General features: G+C 42.8%; 1 protein-coding gene across 6 annotated transcripts; it reads left to right on the forward strand.

Moving 5' to 3' along the window:
- Positions 1-730: 730 nt before the first annotated feature.
- On the forward strand, positions 731-22,032 carry LOC113231144 (ran-binding protein 10). 6 transcript variants are annotated; one of them, XM_026465332.1, is made up of 12 exons: positions 731-999; positions 10,516-10,581; positions 14,635-14,808; positions 15,629-15,819; positions 16,060-16,244; positions 16,319-16,431; positions 16,501-16,652; positions 16,716-16,830; positions 16,898-17,029; positions 18,073-18,150; positions 21,577-21,710; positions 21,780-22,032. In XM_026465332.1, exons 1-12 carry the CDS (start codon positions 807-809, stop codon positions 22,023-22,025), a joined length of 1,779 nt encoding a protein of 592 aa, XP_026321117.1. In that variant the 5' UTR covers positions 731-806; the 3' UTR covers positions 22,026-22,032. The 6 variants fall into 6 exon arrangements, with proteins under 6 accessions (XP_026321117.1, XP_026321118.1, XP_026321121.1 ...); XM_026465333.1 differs by having other exon boundaries at positions 14,635-14,799; XM_026465336.1 differs by lacking the exon at positions 18,073-18,150.
- Positions 22,033-22,059: the final 27 nt, after the last annotated feature.

A 22,059-nucleotide genomic window follows, 5' to 3' on the forward strand; every position in this document is an offset into this window, starting at 1 on the left:
TCATACGCAAGTCCTTGTCATTAGGGTCATATTTCCAGTGCTTGAAATAATACTCAAATCTTGACTTGAGTATTGAGTAGAGTAGTGGAGTACGACCCTTAAACTCTGTACATTATAAAATAGGACTGCCGCAATAAATTTTAGCAATTTTGAATTAAATATATCAAAAAACATGTAATAAATTTCTGTGAAACGTTAGCAAACGACTGTTGTTGTCTGGCACTAAATCTCAACGATGTATAATATGTGTTAACGTCTTCAAGTCTTTCCTAAATTTCAATGTCATAGGATAATCACTTTAAAAAAATATTAAAGTATGTCAAGAGCACGTTAAGCTTGACACTTAAAATTTAACTTTTACAATACGAATGGTTCAAGGACCTAAGTGTCATGCTTGATGTAATCTTGAGATATTAAACAGGCCCATTCACTACCTGCATAGTAATCCGCCGCGCAGGTAGGAGAACACTGAGCATATAGAGTATCCTGCGTATGGCCCACGTACGGAATCTTGCACGACGCATTGCAGGATGGCTTGCACATTGCGACTATATTCATAATCCTGCATTACGCGGCAGACGGCAAGGTGGGCTGTAATGTAGTATAATGAATGCCTCCTTTTAGAAAGGACAATAAAATTTTGTTTCTGTATTTTCTATACACTCCAAATCGATTCGATTCTTTAGATTCGAATAATAATTTCTGATAATGATAAGTTACGGTTTTTTAGTGTTAGCAGCGCCCCCACGCCTCTTCTTCTGAACTAGTGGATGTGACGTCATTGACATGAAATAAGGAAATTAGAAATGGCTGCGATGGGTAGTGGACGGGGAGCGATGGATTCCCAAAATCAAGTGCAAAGTGATACAGTAGACCGTTTAAAATTACTTTATCCTAATGTGAACGAAGATGAAACACCACTGCCAAGAGCATGGAGTACCAAGGACAAATTCAGCTACATCGGGCTGTCGCAAAATAATCTTCGAGTCCACTACAAAGGTAAGAACTTTCAAGGTTTGTTTATGGACTAGTGATTTGCGAAACTCCTTTTCATTATGCTTATAAATGTGTAAGAAGTCATCAGCTGTAGTTTTAACTAGTTTAGATGAGCTGGTAGGCGTCTGACGTGTCACAGCATCCCGCGATTGTGTCGTATGCTGCATTGGATATATCTGTCGCATTACCTCAAACAAAGAAATCAGCTGATCGTATATTTTGTAACAATTCTTAAAAATAAATGAGGACCCTGCTAAAACGCTTGAAAAGTTGTCCAAATCGATATTGTACATGTATTTGACTGAATTGGTATCGTTTGAGTGTGATAATCGGTTCACAATTGTGCGATATATTACAAGGTCTCCTCTAGCTAGGTGGTACTTGAAATGGCAGACAAAAGTTACGAAATATCTCGCCCTACGCTGTGTTAACGTTATTTGTATTCGACATAAGGTCTACTTAATTATTTACTTATAAATGAAAAGTGAATGTGATACTGCAAAAATGGTTTTTTGTGCATGCTAATTAAGTCACCTTGAAATGAAAGTATCATGTTTGATAGAATTCTAATGCTTTGTTCCTTAACAGTGCAACATAGTGCTTATGATGTTGAGGTCTTAACTAGAACAAGTATTTTAGAGACTGCCAATTACTGTTAACATTTTTAGTTTTCATATGGACATTACATATTTATTAAAAATGTATTTGTTTTGATATTTTACTTTTATCAGCATAATTCTAAAGCCAATTACTTGAAGTACCTAATCAAATCACCCAACACCCCATAGGGCCTCTAGTGTTTTTTTGCTGTGATTTTTTAATATCTTATTGTGACATCATCGTTATACATTTATATTGCAAATTAATAACTATTTTTTTCACCTAGAATTTATCTATAACTGTTAAGAGCCCAAATCAAGTTTGAAAATAGTCCAAACATTTTTTCCATTTTCAATCATTGTTATATTCTCTTGTTAAGTAAAAATACTTTATTACTCTTACCTAAAACTGTTAATCAAATTTCAAATTTTCTAAGCCAGCCTTTCCATCTTAAACACGCATTACACATTTAGTGCAGCAAATATTAGAACCTTTTATTCCATGAACAGGTAAAATACATCATGTATACTTAAAAATATTTTTTTTTTGTCAAAGTTGGTAATGATGTACACAGATTCCTAATGAATGACAGTATGTACTTGGTACTTGGTGAAACGGGCTAGTGTCTGCAACTCGACGTCGAGACGCCTATTTTGTGTGTGGTGGGTGCTGGGTCCTACTCGTGCCTCCCAGGCTCTTCCAGGACTCTCAGCAGCCTCTTCGGTTTGCTGAAGACTTCGGGGAGCGAACTTGGCAATCCTAGGTACTTGGCCCTGTAGTTGGCCATGCCGGAGCACTCTACTAGTATCTGTATGTCCATTTCCTCCCCCTCCATGCACGCTCTGCATAGAGGGCTGTCCATACCACCTAAATTGAAAAGGTGTTTATTGTATGGACCATGTTACAGAGGCAGTTACAGTGTGAAGCTCTTGTCATACTGTCAATGACAGTATGTTTACATTTGTTTGCATACTTCATTTTGCATTCAGTTAGTCTATATTTAACAGTGATATTCTTGTTGATAGTTTTTAGTGTACTAACATTATGCCAGACAGAATAATGTTGCGTCGATTACATTGGCAATGAATTTATTTGAACTTCATGTTGTCAACTTTAGTTGTTAAGGGTAACAATATTTTGTAACGCATTTGACCTTCATCTCACTTGATGGAAAGTGATGATGAGGGCGACAATGATCACACGCAAAATAGGCATATTGATGTCGAGTTGTGGACACCAGCCCGTTACACCAAGTGCTAAAGTACCAAGAGGTCGACAATGGAGCATGCACACCTAAATGATGCCTATTCACTCTCGCGTTACAAATAAATCAAAATTTAACTAGTCTGTGTTGTTTGAAGATTGACAGAAGAAGAGTGAAATGACCGTTTATTGTGCTAAATTTTTGACCGCTTGCAAGTAACTAGTGATTCCAGTCGAAAATATTATATCGACTGTCAGCTAAATGTTAGTTATGCTTAGGAAATAAATAGTGAAGCTGTTTCATTTGAATCATAGTCAGCCCATCATACGTCCAATTGCTGGGCACAGATTCATTTGAATTGTTAATTTTTAGAAAATTACACACAGTATTATGGACTAAATATCGTTATTCATTATTAGGATTCATTCCTAGCAACATAGGTTATTAACATTGCGGGGCACAATAACTATCTACGTAGCTTGGCAAATGAGATTGCAAATATGACATTTTAGTAGTAATTTATTTTCTATTGATTAAAAGTATTTAAATGCTATTAATTGACCATTGTTTTTTAATTAATTCCAACAAGTTAATCAACATTGTTCCACATAGTAAATTAGCTAATAACTTTGCAAGCATTGCACATATTTATGTGGGAAAATTGTACATAATTTCATTATGTACTTTATTGACCCTGCTTAAACTGATTAGATAAACAGTAGGTAAAACTTGTTGTTGTCTGACCCTTGAATATTGTGTTATTTACACAATACAATACAAGTTTGATGTGGACCCCTTCTTAAAACTTGTTGTATTTAAAATGTAATCTTCTAAGTATTGTCAGTAATTTAGATGTAATGATCATATCAGTATTTGTAACAACTGCATAAAAGTAAAGTTAGTCTTGTTTCTTGACTGAGGAAGCAGCTCTATGTCCATTTCACTTGGTGTGCTGGTAATGATAGTATTGCGGGCTCGGTAATAACTGCAACTATTGCTTTCTAAATAATATCTAAATGTAATTTGCACTTGTCTGCTTTCTATCAATTGCAGTTTTGATCAATGTTAGAGAAAAGTTGGCGAGGGAGCGTAGAATCGTTCGAAGTACGAATGCCATTGTTTCATTTAAAAAAAAACATACAAAAGTATAGAATGGTGATCCCTTTAGTTAATAATTGATCCCATTGTATAGCTAACATTTTCCCTACGAAAATAATTCATGGTCTGTCTCGAAATTGCACCGATGCGCGGCGTAGCGGCCGTTATGGCTACCCGCGTGTGCCGGTGCGATATTGATCGGGTGTAGACGCGCCGGGTGTTGACCGGGTCTGGTCTAGACCGGTACACGTCGTTGCACTTTGCCTAATTCTGCGTCTAGACTCCGGGCAAAAACCCTTTACAATTTATAGCAACTCTCACACCCGCAGGACTTATTCCATGTTTAAAATAAAAACACGAGTGTAGCATATTGCGAATCAAAATATTTCATTTTTACATTCACATATTGTTTAGTATGTCACTATCAAAATTAAACATGTTATTGTTAAAGTAAAATTAACAAACATGTTTGGAATAGACTTATTCAATTTATATGTTTGAGATTGTTGGTGTGGTAGCTGAACATCGGGCGAACGACCTATGAAACCTGTTGGCGAATAGTGATGCCTGGTGACTAGCGACACAGGCAGTCTTCTTTTTGCTCGCTCCATCATTCAAATTTAACATCATGCATCATGAGAATCTCGTTGTGATGTTGGGTCGACTCTACTTATGACAATTTTGGTATTTAAGATATTTTTAGGGTGATTAATGGAACAAGTTCAGCCGTCCGATGCAAATTAGTAGCGACACTGAGTCGAACTATTAGGCAATGAATAGAAGTTCGTGGTATCTACACAAGCCTATTGTTGCGTTTTATGAATGTTATTACTACTACGCGTCACATGTCTGGAAACAGCGGCGAGCTAAATAATCGCTTCTTTAACGTTGCTGTTAATTAATTTTCTTATAATTATATTACAATACCCATATGCACGCGTTAAACATACAACTTTGTATAACAAACACGCTTGGACAAACCAACCGTACGGCAGCAGTCATGTACAGAGAAGTGGATAAATCAATACGAGTGCGTTTTGCAGAGTACACGGGAAACATAGGTAGACGGGCTTAAGGCTGATTAAGGCTTTATTATCTAATTTGCTAACACATTTACTCTGACTCAAATATCCTTTATTTTGCTCCAGATACAAGACAACAATAAGTTTTGTAGATGTGAGAAGGAGGGTTAATTTGCAAAATGTAAACACAGAGCTCGTATTTAGATGGGAAATTTTCAAAGCACTTGTGTTGTTTCCCCTGCGCTCGCGTAGTGACTGTAACCCTCTATTTACAACATCTGCATGTATCTCGTTTTCGCCCTGGGCTTGCTAATGATGAGTATAATGTTGTATACCGTCTTCCGTTCAGCGCAATGATTGTCGCTTTAAAGCTTCAACATTAAGCAGTATTCTTTGTTTGTTGTGGTATTAATATAAACTTGGAGGGCCCACTATTTATCGAGAGTTTAACCAATGGTATATCATCATATTGACTATATAATCACCTTGGAGGTGTCATAATAATGAAATTTGTCTGGTTGCTGACAACAGCTTCTCCACCCCGCTATGATATAGAATGGCTTTAGTCTCCATAAGCATCCGATAATTCGTTGGGCCGCTATGTGAATATTTTCGTCACATTATGCAAGTACAAAGTCCATGAAAATTTCAACCAACCACACCAAGTTGTAGTAATATTTATGTAAATATGACGTTCTCAAAACATAAACAGTCGTAGCCCGCTTACCGCATGACGTCGCTATGTATGGCTCTTGCTGTAAATGCGCGTAGGCTTGTAGCTCCCCTCGCCTTATGGGCAGGGCCTGGCGACACAAGAGTCATACTTTATGAATGAGAGGTCAGCGCTGTCCATTCACGGGCTTTTTCTTTTACCCCTTATTAATTAACAGCCGCGTGACCAAAATAATGTTGTGCTTTTTTCGACGGTGCGTTTGTGAAATTTGCACGTGTCCCCTCGAGATCCACAAAGTTCACTCACACTCGACATTTTCACTGAGAGCCAAATGACATGCATATTTGCGGAGATTGGCGGTATTAAATGCTTCAAAACAATATACGCTAAAGTAGCACAATTTATTAGGATGTAGATACCTAAGTTTTGAACAGGATGCCCTTGTTAATTCGTGATTAGATATTTTCAAATTACTACTACAGTCTACGATCAAATGCGTATTTATCATATTGTAAATAAACAATAGCTAATCTGTTTTGTACGATATGGCAGCGGGGCGGAGCCGTCTTTTATACTTAACGCTTACTCCAGGGAGTGGAATGACTTCCATGTCGCTAATGAGGTCACAGGCGTATGGGTAAAACGAGTACTGAATGCGACCTCTACTTATGCTCTGTTGAACATCCTAATACTTCACAACAGTCTATTGACATTTACACAGCTGATAAGTTCATAGTTGTCGTAAAAAAGGTCTCATTAAAAAAAACTTTCTTGCGTTTTGGATTCACCCTCTTTTCATTTCTCGTTGACATAAATAACCTTGCAAGGTATCTACGTTCGTCACAGTGACTGTGGACATATAAACTAGTACATCTGTTCCTGTAGTGGCCTCATAAAAATATTGAATAAATTACAGAGTTTGCAGTATTCTTGTCAGTGTCTTTGTCTAATCAGTGGTGCAACGCGTTGTGGCTATTGTGCGCAGTCGATGAACCAAATCTCGAATGCATTGCCTTCCCGCGCCGATCGGCGAATTTACTTTTAACGCTCGTATTGCACTGTTCGTGACTGTTTGTGACCGACCGCATACTGTATTTGTATCATTGACTATAAACTAGTTGCAACGTATCGCTGTTTGTTGCGGCGATGGCCATCTAATTAGGGCGTCTGTCAACCGTTAATTACGCAGCGACTTTGTTAAGCGATAACGCATAAAAATTACAACTATGCCGCGTTTCTGGTTGTTCAATGTCCAATACTATTATAAAGACTATGGCAGTGTTGGATTAAGAGTCGGCACGCCGTGCGAGGCACGGCATCTTGCCAAATGATACATGTTTAGATCAGAAGGTTCTTAATCGGTTACCGTTTACTTTATCACGATTATTCTGTTTTCCATAAACTTATTCGATGCACGTATTAAAGCACGTATTGCGTTGTTAACAATCGTTTTGCTTTCTATTTTATACATTATTTCTTGACATGTTGAACTCAGATGTAAGAGACCTCAGATGAGCTCCGAGCGAGCATCGGTCCTAAGGGTCGTCCTTGCCCTCGTAACTGGGCCGAAATGGTGCATCTTCTAACTAGGTCAAGCTCGCTACGGCGCGGGTCGCCACGTGCTGCTCCCCCCTCCACTATTTTTACAGGCATCGGCAAATATATTTTGCTGTGAGGTATTAAGGCCCACTTTGCTTTGTGGGAACATACAAATGGCCTTGTTGAAGAATTGGTATATGCATCTTGCGGAGGTTCCGTAATCAACTTTATCCCCCTTTGTTAGGGTCAGTATTTGCCCAATGTTGGGTCAAGCAACATAAAAAGCAACAGCCTTCGCTCAAAACTTGTGTTTCATTCGTTGCGACCATTTGAATTTTGCATTTAATGGTGCAGAAGGCATTCTTGAAGCTTTATCTCCTGGAGCTAAATGCACGTTAGACACAATTATTCAGATTTTGTAGACATGTACCACAAAATGTTTTAAACGAGTTCATTTTTGTTTATTTGTATCTCAAAGAAAGAGAGGCCACGAGTAGAAGTTGATCTAGCATTACCACGCATATTAACATCTAGCATATTAACGTGGTGATAGTGAAAGTTTATTATCTTCATGATCAACTTTGGAAGTAGCTTATCCATTTTGGCTGTCTATTGTGAAGTATCTTATATCTCGTAAATATAAATAAAAAGAAACTAAAGAGCGCTGTGACATAAATTCTTAAGTTGTAAAACGAAAGACTAATTGATAGTGAGACCGTGTCTCATCTTCCAATAGAGAAGGGGATGTTTAAGAAACCGCACTGTAGTTTCCGAAGTCCAGTAAATTGAGATCCATACTATGTTTGAGCCTGTTACATAATATATTTCCTATATAAATGGAATCGATCACGATCTCGGGGTCGGTTATTGTTTTGAATTTAGATTTACATTCCGTAAGGTAGATTTTTCCAAATTTTTTTACTATAACTGGTTTTGAAGCGTACGAAGTTTGACTATGCTATGTAATGTTTTGATCGGTGCCAAATTAGCGTTTGCCGCTGGCAGATCAAGTTCGTTTCGCTTACTCTGCTTTTTACTTGTAACATTTCACAAACAACGTTATCGCTATCGAAACAGTTTGGATTTTGGAGCTTTCGTATTTTGTACAAGTACTCAGCCGTGATGGTTCTACGTCCACGAAAATGTACACTGAATTGTTTGTAATGACAAACAACTGAAAAATATTACGAAGCTTTTCGAATGCCTCGGAACACACGAACTCTTGTTAAACTGAAAGATCTAAAATTTCTACAGAAGCCAATAGGATCGATTTATTAGCGTAGGTGATCAGGCTTTCAAGAAAATCAGCTGTACGGGGCTCAAAATAAGTCGAAATGTAAAGGTCCAACACATGCAAAGTTAATTTTCTGCTCTGTACATGCAAAGCATTAAGATTTATTTCCAAGCTGTAATTGGATATTAAGTGTCTGCCCTCTTTAACCAGAGATGTGAATACGATACGTTTATAATACGAGCTGCCTGTAATTACTATAACAGTAATTATAACCGACATTAGTGAGTAGAATAGATCGTAAGTATCGACTACTAAGAGCGGTGGTAGCCTTGTGGGAGAATGGTTGGTTCTTAATTAAGAGCTCGACTTGGAGGCAATCCGTGTCATGTCGGGCGCGTAATGTGATGATCGGCTGCTTTACGAAATATGACGTGAGCAATTTCCAAACCGTAAGATTCTGGCCCGAGCCATAATTACTTTTCAATTTACTTGACTTGTTGCTGTTGGTTCAATAATTAAAAGAAAATTATTAGAATTTTAAATGCATATGTAACTGCTACTTTATTCAGGTCAGATGTAGCGAACAATGCGACACGCGGGGTCAACTGAACGGCGGCGGTCTCTTTGCGTGCCTCATGTTCGTAAAATTACCAAGTGCGTGTCTGTTTATTTTAGCGCGCAGTTTAAGACGGAAGCAATTGGTTTTGAATTATTCATTATCCAGTGATAAACCAAGTAGGCATTGTATTCGGCTTAGAGCAGCCAATTGGTTGTTAGCATAATCGGAGTCGCTGGAGCGCACAGCGTCAGCGCAGCGCGTCAGGCGATGCTGCTGGGGATGTTTATCAATCGTCGATAACGGCCGCCGATGTTAATTGAGTAATCTGGAAAACAGTTTGCTGCCGTTACCGTTCCTGTGGCATGTCGTGTCCAATCAAATATGTTTTGGCATTGTAATTAGTCCGTTTTATACATGGGCACATTTATTACTGGTTTGTTTTATCTATAGCAGTATGTATTTGTTTTATCCACTTTACAAGCATTCTTGTAGGCGAAACATGTTGAAGCGTAAAAGCGGTAACGTGCGGGGGATTTATGTCGAACTGGTATGGAAGCTTATTTAATTTGAAGTAAATGCTTAGCTTGGATAAAGTTAGCTAGCCGAGGTAGTATGGAAGTAGCGGGCGCGGAACAGAGCAAGGCCGCCTCACCGCCCACATCACAGCACAACGCCACAATCGTAATGGTTGCTTGCTCATCAGTAAACAACCTGTGCCCTGATCGGTATGCGTCGCGTCACCCCAAAGTGGCTTAGATCCCTACTAGAGCCAATTAATCAAGCTCATTTGCCATGCAATTGGATTTCTGTAAGCGACTATTGAGTACTACTGTCAAGAGCCAAAATAATAGTTTTTATCTATCTTCATTGCGTTTATTTACTTTACAACATGAATAATGAAGTGAAGATATCTGTTCTCATTACAAATACATAGCATCGTTCAGTACTCGCCGATGTTTATAAAGGTTGAAAGTAAAGGTATTTACAACTCTACGCGTGCTACGTTGTAGGAAATACAATATTTCCAAGAGCTGGTAACACATCGAAGAGGAGACCTTGGTAAATTTTCGCATCCAACGTGTTGACATCGGTGTACGTTACACCGACTATAGAAAATAGTTGTGTGACCTTACAACTCGAAACAATTATGAAACTTAATTTGCCCAGCGCGTAAAAAGTGACACATATTAGAGATAGCGGCACACGAGCCTTACAATGTAACCGGTATCAATATAGTTTGTAAGATTTATATTAGATTTACTGTAAATATAGTGTTTGATTGCTTATGTTGTTCGGCTCCATAGCACCACTATGCTCTAAATGCTCGCGTGTCAGTAGTCGGGTGAGGACGCGGCTCGTTCGCGACAGCTCCTCCATCGCGACAGCTCCGAGCGGGTTCGCTCGGTCGCGTTCATTCGCGCTCGTTCTGCAAACGAATTCATTGAAGCACTCACTCGCTTTCTTTAGCCAGCCCGCTTTCCGGGATTTCGAAGATGTATCGCCGAGCGGCCAGATGCGTAAGTGGTGTGTATGGGGTCCAAAATGTCATTCTATTTAATGGACTAGGACGTTTTCTCTATTTGTTGTAAGGTGGGACGCAGGGCCCCGGCCGCCGACCCCACCTGCCCTACCTCCACTTACGCCTCTGGATGTATCGTACGTGAACACCTCAAATAACAAGTACCCTGCTAACAAACAGAGCTCAATTTTCAAGACTCCATTCAAATTTTTATTGTTTAACACAATCTTGAATGAAACACGGAGGCCTGCACTGCTTGCTACAGATGATCAAACAAAAACTGCGAATGTTCAGGAAGCAATGTTCAGAATAAAGACGAGTCTGTTTAGTAGCAATGGTGCGAATTCACATGATATTAGTGTGTGTTTGAGGTAACGTTCAAGCCTAGAGCGTCTTGAACCTTGTTCTTCTAATTTCTGTGTATTGTACGGACTCCTCATTCTATTTTCCTTATCTTTAATATGTGTTTCGCCTCAGAACGTCGCTCTAACGTTAAGTCATGAATTAAAACTTGCTGTGTGACGAAGATACCGTATACAGCATTTTATTTATTGATGCGAAGCACATGTTCCGTTAGCATATTACTTTGCGACATCTATGTGCCGTGTTGTGCAATTTGTATCTAATAAATCACTGTCAGTAGTTTGTATTTCTGGTTTCTAAAAATGTTTATGTTATTACTGTACCTAACCAATATTTTGCCAGTGTTATGTATGCCAATTTTCACCCTAATTTGCAGGGCTCGCTACGGCCATTGTTATTTTGTTTAGATACTAGTGCTTGTTTTGATTTTTTTACCTTTACCATGATTTTATAGTTACATTGTCTAGCCAGCGACGAGTAACAGCTAAAGGGCGTTGCACAATTCGCCATATTAATGTAATTGTCAAATACTTTATTACGTGATCGCTAGCGACAACTGTACAGCTCATTGTAGAGGTACTGATCATATTTCGGAGTGGTAGAGCAGTGTAGATATTATTCTTCAAACATAAGCTAATGCGCATCCTGCTGTAATCGATTAGCGTTGTTAAGAAATGGCACATCACGCTAGTCTGTGGTCGCGGAATTTGCTGCAAGTGGCATGAGTCAGTGCACTGGAAGGATCCATTTCCTGGTGGCAACGGTGCGTCGTGCGCAGTTAGTGGCGAGATGCAGCGTGCAGGTGCAGCGGGGCAACGGTCCGCTTACGATTGTGGCTAATTCGGTGTACGCTCGTTTGCTTGCAAACTCCGCCATGTTGCTTGCCCACGTTGCATTGTTCCTCATAACGGGCCACTACCGTTCAGAGCTCGCGCAGTGAGTGCTGTTCATTAGCGAGCGCATGTTTGATGTGCATTAACTTGGCTACATTCACATGTAATTTGCTTCAGATAAATTGTTTGAATAGTCCGATACCTTAATGATTGGGTATATGTTTTCAGGAAGCGCGGGTGTCGACCTCGTGCACGCCTTGACATTTGATGCATGTTAGACGCACGCGTGCGCACAGATATTGGGCGTAGGCCAAGCAACCAAACAACACGTTGGTAGTGTTAGCTCTTGAATGTGTTCTGTTCGGATAACACGGTAGCAAAAACGCAAAATGTTATCATTGCATAGATGGAAGGATGCGTCGGAATTGTAGAGACAGCGCGGGGCTCGACTGCCATTAGGGGTAATGACTCATCCCTGTGCTCGTTATCGAAGGTCAAGAGTTGCAAGGCGGTGCCACGCGGCGGTGGCGTGGAGCGATGAACCGCTTGCCTCGACCGCACTTGATTTGTGTAAAGAATTTCTAAAGTGTACGTTGCCTGGTGTGCTAATTACATTATTGTTATACTCGTGTGCGTTAGCAAAAATAAGTGTGCCTACGTCTTGCTCTTTTATCTGGCTTCCAAGACACTCGTCGGCCAGTTGGCCTGATTTTCAGTTTTCGAGTGTGTTGTATATTTCTTGTGAATTTTGTTAATCAACCACAAACTCATTCGAATGCCGATTCATTCGACGAGGAGCAATAGAATGGTCGAGCGAAACGAATGGCTTTATAAACGTTCTTAAAAATGTATTTACATTTGCCACACAATGAAGCAAGGGTAAAAGGACTACACCTGTTTTATTGTGGGGTCATTGATCTTTCTTAAGATCGCTGACTTGTGGACGGGTAGCTTTTAGCTTTTCATCTGAATTCGTCTTAGGTCTATTTCGACTACGACAAATGATGTACTTCGTGATAAAGTGGTTTGTGATGAACTGAAACGAAATTCGAGAAAAAAAAGGGATTTTTTCATTTGAATTAACGCCTTGGAATTCTTATGTGATATTTCGCGTTGTTATGTCAAGTTGTAAATGTTAATTATCGTTCTAGTGTTCAGTCCACGTGGTGGATTAATCGCAGGGGTTTATTATCTACGTGATCATCTTCCCACTCCAGCGTGTTGTTGTGTAAACACGTGGCGTTCATTCACCCGCGCCCGCTGCGCCTGCGCCGCGTCTGCTGCCACCGCGGGCATGACATGCTTACCTCGCCTTTGTTTTGCTCGTTTTATTTATTTCACCACCCGATATATTCAAGGGATTCATCATTTCTTGCTGCGTAGAATGCTGCGCTATCGTAATAAACGGTAAAATCAAAATAGAGTTGTGTTTATTTATAATTTCTGGTACAAATTGTGCCGTAGTGGTTTACCACTCGTTTCTCGACAGCAAAACAACTTCCATGCCATCAGTAAAAATAGTATTTAGAGATAATAAACCAATTTTCCACGTGTTATTTTTAATGGCGCTATTTAAGGGAACGTCTGATTTTTGTGGTTTGAAATACAGTGTGATCATTGTCATTATTTTCATAGATGAAATGCTATATTATAAAGTTGATAACCTACTTGTCGTAGAGTCGTAGCCTGACCAGATCAGGCTGTGGCGCCGCTGCTAATGCTGCGTCTACAGAATGGAAGTGTGTTGACGTTGCGATAGGCTCGTTTTTTTTCATTCGACGCCAACGCGTTACTGATTCGATAGTCAACTCTAATACTGTTTGGATTTACTGCTTAATTATTATTTGTTAATTGCGTGTTTTAATCATAATTATTATCTTTGTTTTGTCGCCAGTATGTCACATAGCTAAGGTTAATATAAAGCTTTTCGAACTTTCTTGAGCCGTTCACATTTCGAGCTGTCCTTATCACCTTTTGTATGTGGTATCGGGATGCAGATTGACTTTTTTCTAAAACTTTTTCCATTTGTGATAGCAATTTCTATAACGACTTATTTGCTGCCTAAATAATTGCGACGTAGGGTTGGAAAGCGTGTGCAAAAAACACCACTTGTTTATGGCAAACAGCTACGAATTATCTGAATCTTTATAAATAAATAGTCGGTTTTAGCGGAAACATCTCTTTGTCTTGTTATGTCGCTCGTGTAAATAGGGCGCGTAATATGATTTCCTGTGAGAAAGCAATGTTGTAGGTACAATCATTGACTATAGTTTCCCAAAGTGGTCCCTACCGCCCCTAGGCGCTGAAGAGTCCTAGGACCTGGTAGGGGCCTCGGAAGCAATTGGGGGCTATTGATGCTGTCCAGGAGGTTAGAAAAACATCTTGAATTATTTATATAGTACACTACAAATATATTTTTTTCCTTGTCACTTTTTGTTTTAAGTTAATATAAAAATACGTGTTTTCTATGATTTTTTTGTGGTAGTGGGTTTTTATCTTGCTTAAGTGGGCGGTGATCCAAGAAGTTTGGGAACTTATGGTATAGACGGTAAACCCTTTTATTGTTTCTCGCATTGTAAAGCGTGAAGCCTGATTTTTGGCAAATAGAAATGCCAAAAGTCTGGTAATACATATTTTATTTTCACGTGATTATGTCTCGTTTATTGTTTGTTTAACTTTTAATATTGCTTTTACCCAGTTCTCAGTAAATTAAAGCTCTACTACTTTGTAAGATTACCTGTTGCGCACCTCGAATTCATCGCTTTATAAAAACATTTTTCACATTTTCATTATCACACCAGGCAAAGGAGTGGTAATGAAAATTAAATATTGCAACCTTGAACGTACTTCTAAACATAGTTATTGTGTAAAAACTTGTACAAATGTTCTGATTGCTTATATGTTGCGCACCATAACTTTTATACGCACGAACTAACCCTATCAACTTCACTTAAAGCTTCCTTTAGCATTACAACGCAATGAATGGTATTGCAGGTCATGGCAAGACGCACAAGGACGCGGCGTCGGTGCGGGCGACGCACCCGATTCCGGCCGCCTGTGGGCTGTACTACTTCGAGGTGCGGATCGTGTCCAAGGGCCGCGACGGCTACATGGGCATCGGTCTCTCCGCGCACGGGGTCAACATGAACCGCTTGCCTGGTGAGCATTGTTAGTTAATTCTTTAACTTCATCAAGGGACACACGTACACATTAGAATAAGCATGCAAATTAACACCAAAGCTTCCCATCATATTCGAATCCAAATCAAGTTGTTTCCTATTGTATCACTTAAGAAAGCGTGCCTCCATGGCACTGGATTTAACCAGTTCAATTTAGGCAAGACCAAAAAAAAATAATTTACATTTTATTGTTCGTGGAGAAATTCCACAGTGTTTCTGTATCACAACATGTTCAGAAGAAAATGAAACAGTATACACTTCATCTCAGTCACATTCGCAAGTTACGTAGGAACCAATAACAAAGGAGCATAACAGATATGTGATATGAAAATCGCGAATGCGCTGACGTATCAATAACGCGCTCGTAGAAACGGAGTATTCCATATCAGTTTACGCATCTCGGCGAATGTCACTAGAACGCCCATGTGGGCCATTACGTCATCACAGTACGTGTGACGACATTTGAACAGACCTTGGTCTATTATTGAATTAATAAGGAAGCCCAAATTATCTTATGGAAGGTCTACACCGAGCGTGAATGAGGTCTGAGTCGTAATTCCAAACAGAACGCATCTTTCTTTCTTTCTGTGAAAATAATCGCGAATCTTTTGCCGTTTACCCCGATCATTGAAAATTCAAAAAGTCAAAGTTATTATACAAAGGTTGTTGTTGTTGCCGATACATTTATAATGACTTCTAATTAACCGAAACGGAAATTCTCCATTACATTTGCAAACGGAAGATGTCTACAAAAAAAACTGTTGACGCCAGCGAACAGCAATGAAATGTAGAATGTGGTGTGTGCGCAGGTTGGGACAAGCACTCGTACGGTTACCACGGCGATGACGGGCACTCGTTCTGCTCGTCGGGCACGGGGCAGCCGTACGGGCCTACCTTTACTACGGGTGACGTGATCGGTTGCGGCGTCAACCTCGTCGACAACACCTGCTTCTACACCAAGAACGGACACCATCTCGGCATCGCCTTCAGAGGGTTACCGGTAATCATCAGACCCTGATTATAATAACTAGCATACAAGTACAATATAGGTTGATCTGTTTCGGTCCGCGTATTTACGACGTAGTATCTATCATCACCAGCCAGTTACCAGTGCGGTTGGACCGGGTGAAACATGATGCGAATACTACCCTGATGTTTAATCGATGCATTAATTAGTCATTGACGTACGAGAACGAATCCAAAGAAATTGCTTCTAAAGTGGTTGCGCACTGCTTTTCAGCCAAACCTGTACCCGACGGTGGGTCTCCAGACGCCGGGCGAGGTGGTGGACGCCAACTTCGGGCAGGCGCCGTTCGTGTTCGACATCGAGGACATGCTGCGCGAGCTGCGCGCGCGCACGCGGCTCGCCATCGACGAGTTCCCGTTGCCCACCGAGCAGGGCGAGTGGCAGCAAGTCCTGCACAGGTAGGCTTCGGGGCCGTCCGTCTCGGGGGGCGCGCACGTTCAGCGCCCGTCCAACCGTCGAAACGTCGTTTCAGGATGGTGTCGTCGTACCTGGTGCACCACGGCTACTGCGGCACGGCGCAGGCGTTCACGCGCGCCACGGGGCAGCTCATACACGAGGACATAGCCTCCATCAAGAACAGACAGAGTGAGTGCGGACCGCGCGGCGTCGTCTCTTCCGGGAAGCGCGTCGCTAACCCGGCCCCTTCTGTCGCAGGAGTGTCGAAGCTGGTGCTGGGCGGGCGCATCGGCGAGGCCATCGAGGCGACGCGGCGGCTCTACCCCGGGCTGTTCGAGCGCGACCGCGACCTGCTGTTCCTGCTCAAGTGCCGCCAGTTCGTGGAGATGGTGAACGGCTCCGACGCCGAGGTGACGCGGCGCCGGCCCCCCCGCCCGCGCCCGCGTGCCCCCCCTGACGCGTTTCTGCCGCAGGTGGGCGCGGCGGGCGAGAAGGGCGCCAGCAACGGCGTGGCCACGTCCGTCATCTCGCACACCAGCCGCGCGCCGCCCGCGCAGCCGCCGGCCGCCAACGGCGCGCACACCAACGGTGCGCTCTCCGCCCTCGCGCGCGCCTGCGCCTGCGCCGGCCCGGCGTGACGGCAAGTCGTTTCCAGGCGTCTCCGAGCCGCAGGAGGACGCGGACCGGGAAGAGAACTGCGACGTGGACATGTCGCCCCCGCACGAGGCGGACCACGCGCACCCCCTGCCCCTCGCGCACGAACCGCACGCCAACGGATCGCACCAAGGTACCGCGCGACCGGCGACCGGCGACCGGCGACCGGCGACCGGCGGGAAGCGGGCCCGGCTGCAATCGCGCCACTCGCACGACGGCGGAAGGCGCCTCGGCGCGCAGACCGCCTCCGGCATGCAAGTTTCCTCTCGGCGCTTTCTCTCTCGAATTCGTCCACAAGCGATAGGCTAGGCCGGTGACCCGACAGGTAGCGGGGGCGAACCTCCGTGAGGAAACTGTACCTCAACTCTTCCGCTTAGGCGAGCCGGGAGTCGCATCCAGAGTTAGGTTGGTATGTGGGTTTGAAGCGGAGCGAATTGAGAAGCGAGTCCTTTCGCCCCTAAGAAGGAAACCGCGGACGACGTGCACACGATTTTATATCCACCGATTGGCAACACATACAAATTTATATGACCTCCTTATATTTAATTTTAAGTAATCTTACTACAGATATGTAAATGTTATGTACCTAACTATTTGATTGTATAATTTTTCATTTATTTATTATTTGCACAACATATCATTCATTATATAATGTTTTGGTTCACCGGTTTAATATCTGTGTAGATACATGTTCCATTATTTGACGTCATCGTTATATTTATTTGCTCGTCGCTTCCTAGTAGTGCATGGGCCCGCTCGACTCTCCCCATCGGCGCGGAGCTCGCCCGTCCGGGCGGCACCACCGCCCGACCATTTCCTTCCGGCTTGTTGTCACCTCACGCCACTTAACACCGCATTAGAGTCGCATCTCACCCATCTGCACCTAGTCGCGTATTACTTTGAGTTGGCCGCCGGCAGCGCAGCATGCACGGCTCCCGGCGACACTTCGGGCCGGAGGGCGGCCCGAAGTGCGCCGGAGCTCGAAAGGAACTGTCGCAGTGACCCGAGCGAAGGCTCCGACGCGACGACTACGGTCGATGGCAATCCGCGAAAGCGCTGCGAGCGATTAGCTCGCTGTGGACGATAGTGCGGGAGCGCGCGAAGTAGCTACCGCCGACCGGGCGGGGTCACTGCGGCAGCCGAAGCGCCCGTGACGCTGGTGGGCGGTGGTTCCAGGAGAGGCGCCGCTGCCGCTGGTGAAGGGCATGCCGGGAGTGACCGCCAGCGTCGCCGCGCTCATGCCCGATTTCTTGGGTGGGTATCCTCGTCGCCCTCCTCCCCTCCTTCCCCGCCACGCCCTCCACTTTTTTCGGCAGACTTTCCTGCGCTTACATCGGGAGCTTCATTTTTACATTGCTATGTAGAACGTGAACTCTGCAGAGTGTCATTTCCCAATAGACCCTGCGACACAGCGGCTTCTTTCTTCGGGAATGACGTTTGATCGCACGCGCGGTCTTCCGAGCGGTTCGAGATTGCGTAAGCTCTTGGTGGCCTTGGGCGACTCGAAACATTTCTTATCTGATCCTCCATGCCCGCACAGATATCATTTTTTATTCGCACAATTCGTTTGGTAGCTTGACCTACCTTTTTAAACGTCCGTATCGAGGCGTTCCCCTCTCCCGAGACTTTCCCTTTGCGTCAATCGCGTGACGCTGTCGCCTAACTCGTCTGCCAAATCTACTAACACCTCGAGAACGTCACAGTGAGGTTTAATACGTAGTAAGTATTACTTGTTATTCCCCAATCTTGAGTTAATCCGTGAGTATTGTTATTTTTAGTTGGGTTTTGAGTATATATTGCCTTTTTCAACTCAATTTATGTGAGTGTAATCCACAAATGGCTGTAAAATTGGGACATGCTTGTGTTTTAAATATTCTGTATGACTCACTCCCGTTACTAACTTCAATAATTGGTTCTGAGGATTTTTTCTTTTTAACACACTTTTTATGTAATTTATTTATTTTAATGACGTCGATTCGGGCATTAGCATACTGCATCTTGTCTCTGTCTCTTTTCAGCATAGGTCACAAAAAGGTGTTCCAAATCTAAAGATACATGTGTAGATATAGCTGCATCGAGTGACATAGGGTTGTTAAAACTACCAAATGTTAATTAATTATTAAATGGTTTTACTGCATCGTAGGACGAAATTACGAGAGATAAAACGGATAGTGATTTGGCCGGATACCGGATATCCGGCCTCCGGATATCTGACGCACTGCCGTAAATATGTTGCGACCGGTTTACAACGCGATTCATGATTGTTTAATTAGTGAATGATTGCATTTAAACATTGACATTTTGATTTGTTGTAGTCGCTTGGCTTTTATAAAAACGAATAATTTATTCAATAATACAAACAAATACATAACAGAATAATGTTAACAGTGAAAAAAATCGCAAATTTCGCAGTATTTTAATATCAGTGCAAGTAGTACTTAAAATTTAACAAAGTTTGAAAGAGTTTATAGTGAAAAACTATCCTCTGAAGCTGGTATCGTTTATGAAAATAAAAATGGAACCAACTATTACCACGTAATCCAGAAAAACTGATCTTCATCCACCAACTTTTCACTTTATTGAAATTTGAGTACTAAATTTGCAGATAACGTTATCTAACTTAATTGTTCTTTCAATTGCAAGTAATAAACATATTGCCAACGATCCTGTAGTTGCTTTTTATCCTGTTACTATCATATTTAATCAATAAATCAATTTATTTGGAGCACTGATTATGAATTTTTACTCAGCTTTAAATATCCGGTATCCGGCCGGATATTGTTCTTCTATCCGATATCCGGCTGGATAGTAAAGTTAGGACGGATGGGCCGGACGACACGGCAACAAGGCTGTCAGCGAATTTGAATTTACTTTAAAATCCAACTTCAATTTCCTAGATCAGTAGTTTTGTTGCACGACGCAGTAAAACCATTTCCTTGAATCCGGAATTCGAAAAGTTATTCATTAATATTTCGTGGTTTTAACGACTCTACGTCGCTCCTTGTAGCTATATCTTTACATGTATCTATAGATTTGGAACACCTTTTTCTGACCACTGGTTATCAGTAAGGACAGTAATGTAAAAAAATTACGTGAAAGTGATGCCCATTGGCTATTCCGTAAAAGTAACCTGCTTTTATTTGTACCACGGCAAAATTTATAAGAGGCCGTCAGCATTTTACAACTTAAACTTAAAAATCATATCTCCTGTCCTGTTTTTCCGACAACAATAGAGACAGGGACCTAAATTAGGTTTACTTTGATTTTGCCTCGGTCGACCTGCATCATATTTTCTGTTTTGCCATAATTACTAAATTGAGTTGAAAAATGTGTGTGCATGCACATTATTTTCGGTCCCAACAAAATGATTAGGCTTTTTGTAGGATTTTTGCATGGCGTCTGAGGAGTAAGACCGGCGGGAAAGCATGTGTTGCTACGGGATGGTTATGGGAAATTAAGTTAATGCATAATATTTAATCAACTGCTGCAAACGATGTACCTCCAGAGCATGTTGTTGACTTACGATCCTATATTGGACCAAAATGTATTGCTTATTTTACGTAAATTATGTTCAAGTATTATATAATATTATTATGTTCTCTGTATTTTATGTAATCTATGGGACACTAATGTACAAAATAAATGGGGTGAACTAAACACTGCATGGTCGCGAACCGTTTCCCTTCCGACTGTCGCTCTCTGTTTGTTGCGCACGCATCCAGCAGCCGAGAAGCGGATTTCCCTCTATAGCCACATTGCAAGGTGGCAATTTCTCTATACTTGTTTTACTAGGGTTCGTAATTGCACTGAAAGGGCAAAAATTTTAAGAAATTAATCAAAAATATTTCATCGTTTTGTGCCACTTGTCCATTGTTGGAGATCAGCTTTACGTATTTGTTTCCAGTGGCAATCGAAATGGCAACAGAACGAAGTCGTGTCGTGGCCGGGAATGTTATTTTGCCTAATAAAGTAAAATTGTGATAAGAACAGTAAGTCTGTATGTATTTTATGTACGGCAGAGTAGCGAACGTGGCAGAAAGCTCGTTTCGATTGCCAGCTAGTTACATGTACGGGTGGGCGATACGATCTCTACATATTAGAATTACACGGATTCGATTTTACAGGGAATACCCAACTATATAACGGTATGGAGTTTAACGTTTAGTTTATTTTCTTTTTCACAACCGTGATCTGCAGAATACTGCCTTCGAAAGGCATAAGAGCGAATTCTGAATTCGGAGATACGTGGGGTGCACTATAAGTTTCCGGAATGAATAAGAAAAAAATACTATAAATGGTCAGAAATGAATTTATTGCTTTTATGTGTATTGTGCCTCTAGGCACTTTCCACGCGCGCCACTTTGGTTGGTTTCGGTTCATCTCGAAAGATCCCTTCGCTCGATTGCTGCTTTATTTTGGGAACGGAATTTTAATATAAATCCATGTTTCGTCACCAGTTACTATGTCCCGTACCAAATTTGACGCCCCTTTGTTGAATCCGGTAAGCATGGCGGTGCACCAAGTGACGCGATCCGTTTTTGAGCCTACTTTTTAAATATTGTTCATGCAAGTGGCCAGTTCCGGAAAGTTACAGTGCGCCCTATGTAAATGCAAAAAGTGTTAGCGACCACTACACACGGCCCTCCGCCGGGAGGGCCCGCTGACGCGACCCGTGCGCAGAGGCGGCGGCGGGCTGCGGCGGCTGCGGCTCGCGCGAGCGCGCCTCGGTGGAGCGCATGCTGGCCTTCGGCCGCGAGCTGTACGCCATGAGCCAGAAGCTGGAGCGCGACGCGTACCACAAGGCCATGCTGGAGGTGAGCGGGGGGCGCCGGCGCCGCGCGCCGCCCGCCGCGCCTGACCGCCTACCGCCGCCGCCCTTGCAGGACGCCTTCAGCCTGCTGGCCTACAGCAACCCCTGGGCCAGCCCCGTGGGCTGGCAGCTGGAGCCGGTGCGGCGCGAGGCCGTGTGCGAGGCGCTCAACGCCGCCATCCTCGAGGCCGCGGGCGAGCAGTGGGCGTCGCCGGTGGAGGCGTGCGCGGCGCACTCGCGCGAGCTGCTGCGGCGCATGGCGCGCGCGGGGCTGGGCGCCTGCGCCTTCGCCGACCTGGCGCAGCTGCTGCGGCGCTGACCGCCGCCCGCCCGCGCCGCCCGCGCCCGCCCCC

This window comes from Hyposmocoma kahamanoa, unplaced genomic scaffold (assembly GCF_003589595.1).
Source record: "Hyposmocoma kahamanoa isolate Upper Pololo Valley unplaced genomic scaffold, ASM358959v1 64, whole genome shotgun sequence".
Classification (NCBI taxonomy): domain Eukaryota; kingdom Metazoa; phylum Arthropoda; class Insecta; order Lepidoptera; family Cosmopterigidae; genus Hyposmocoma; species Hyposmocoma kahamanoa.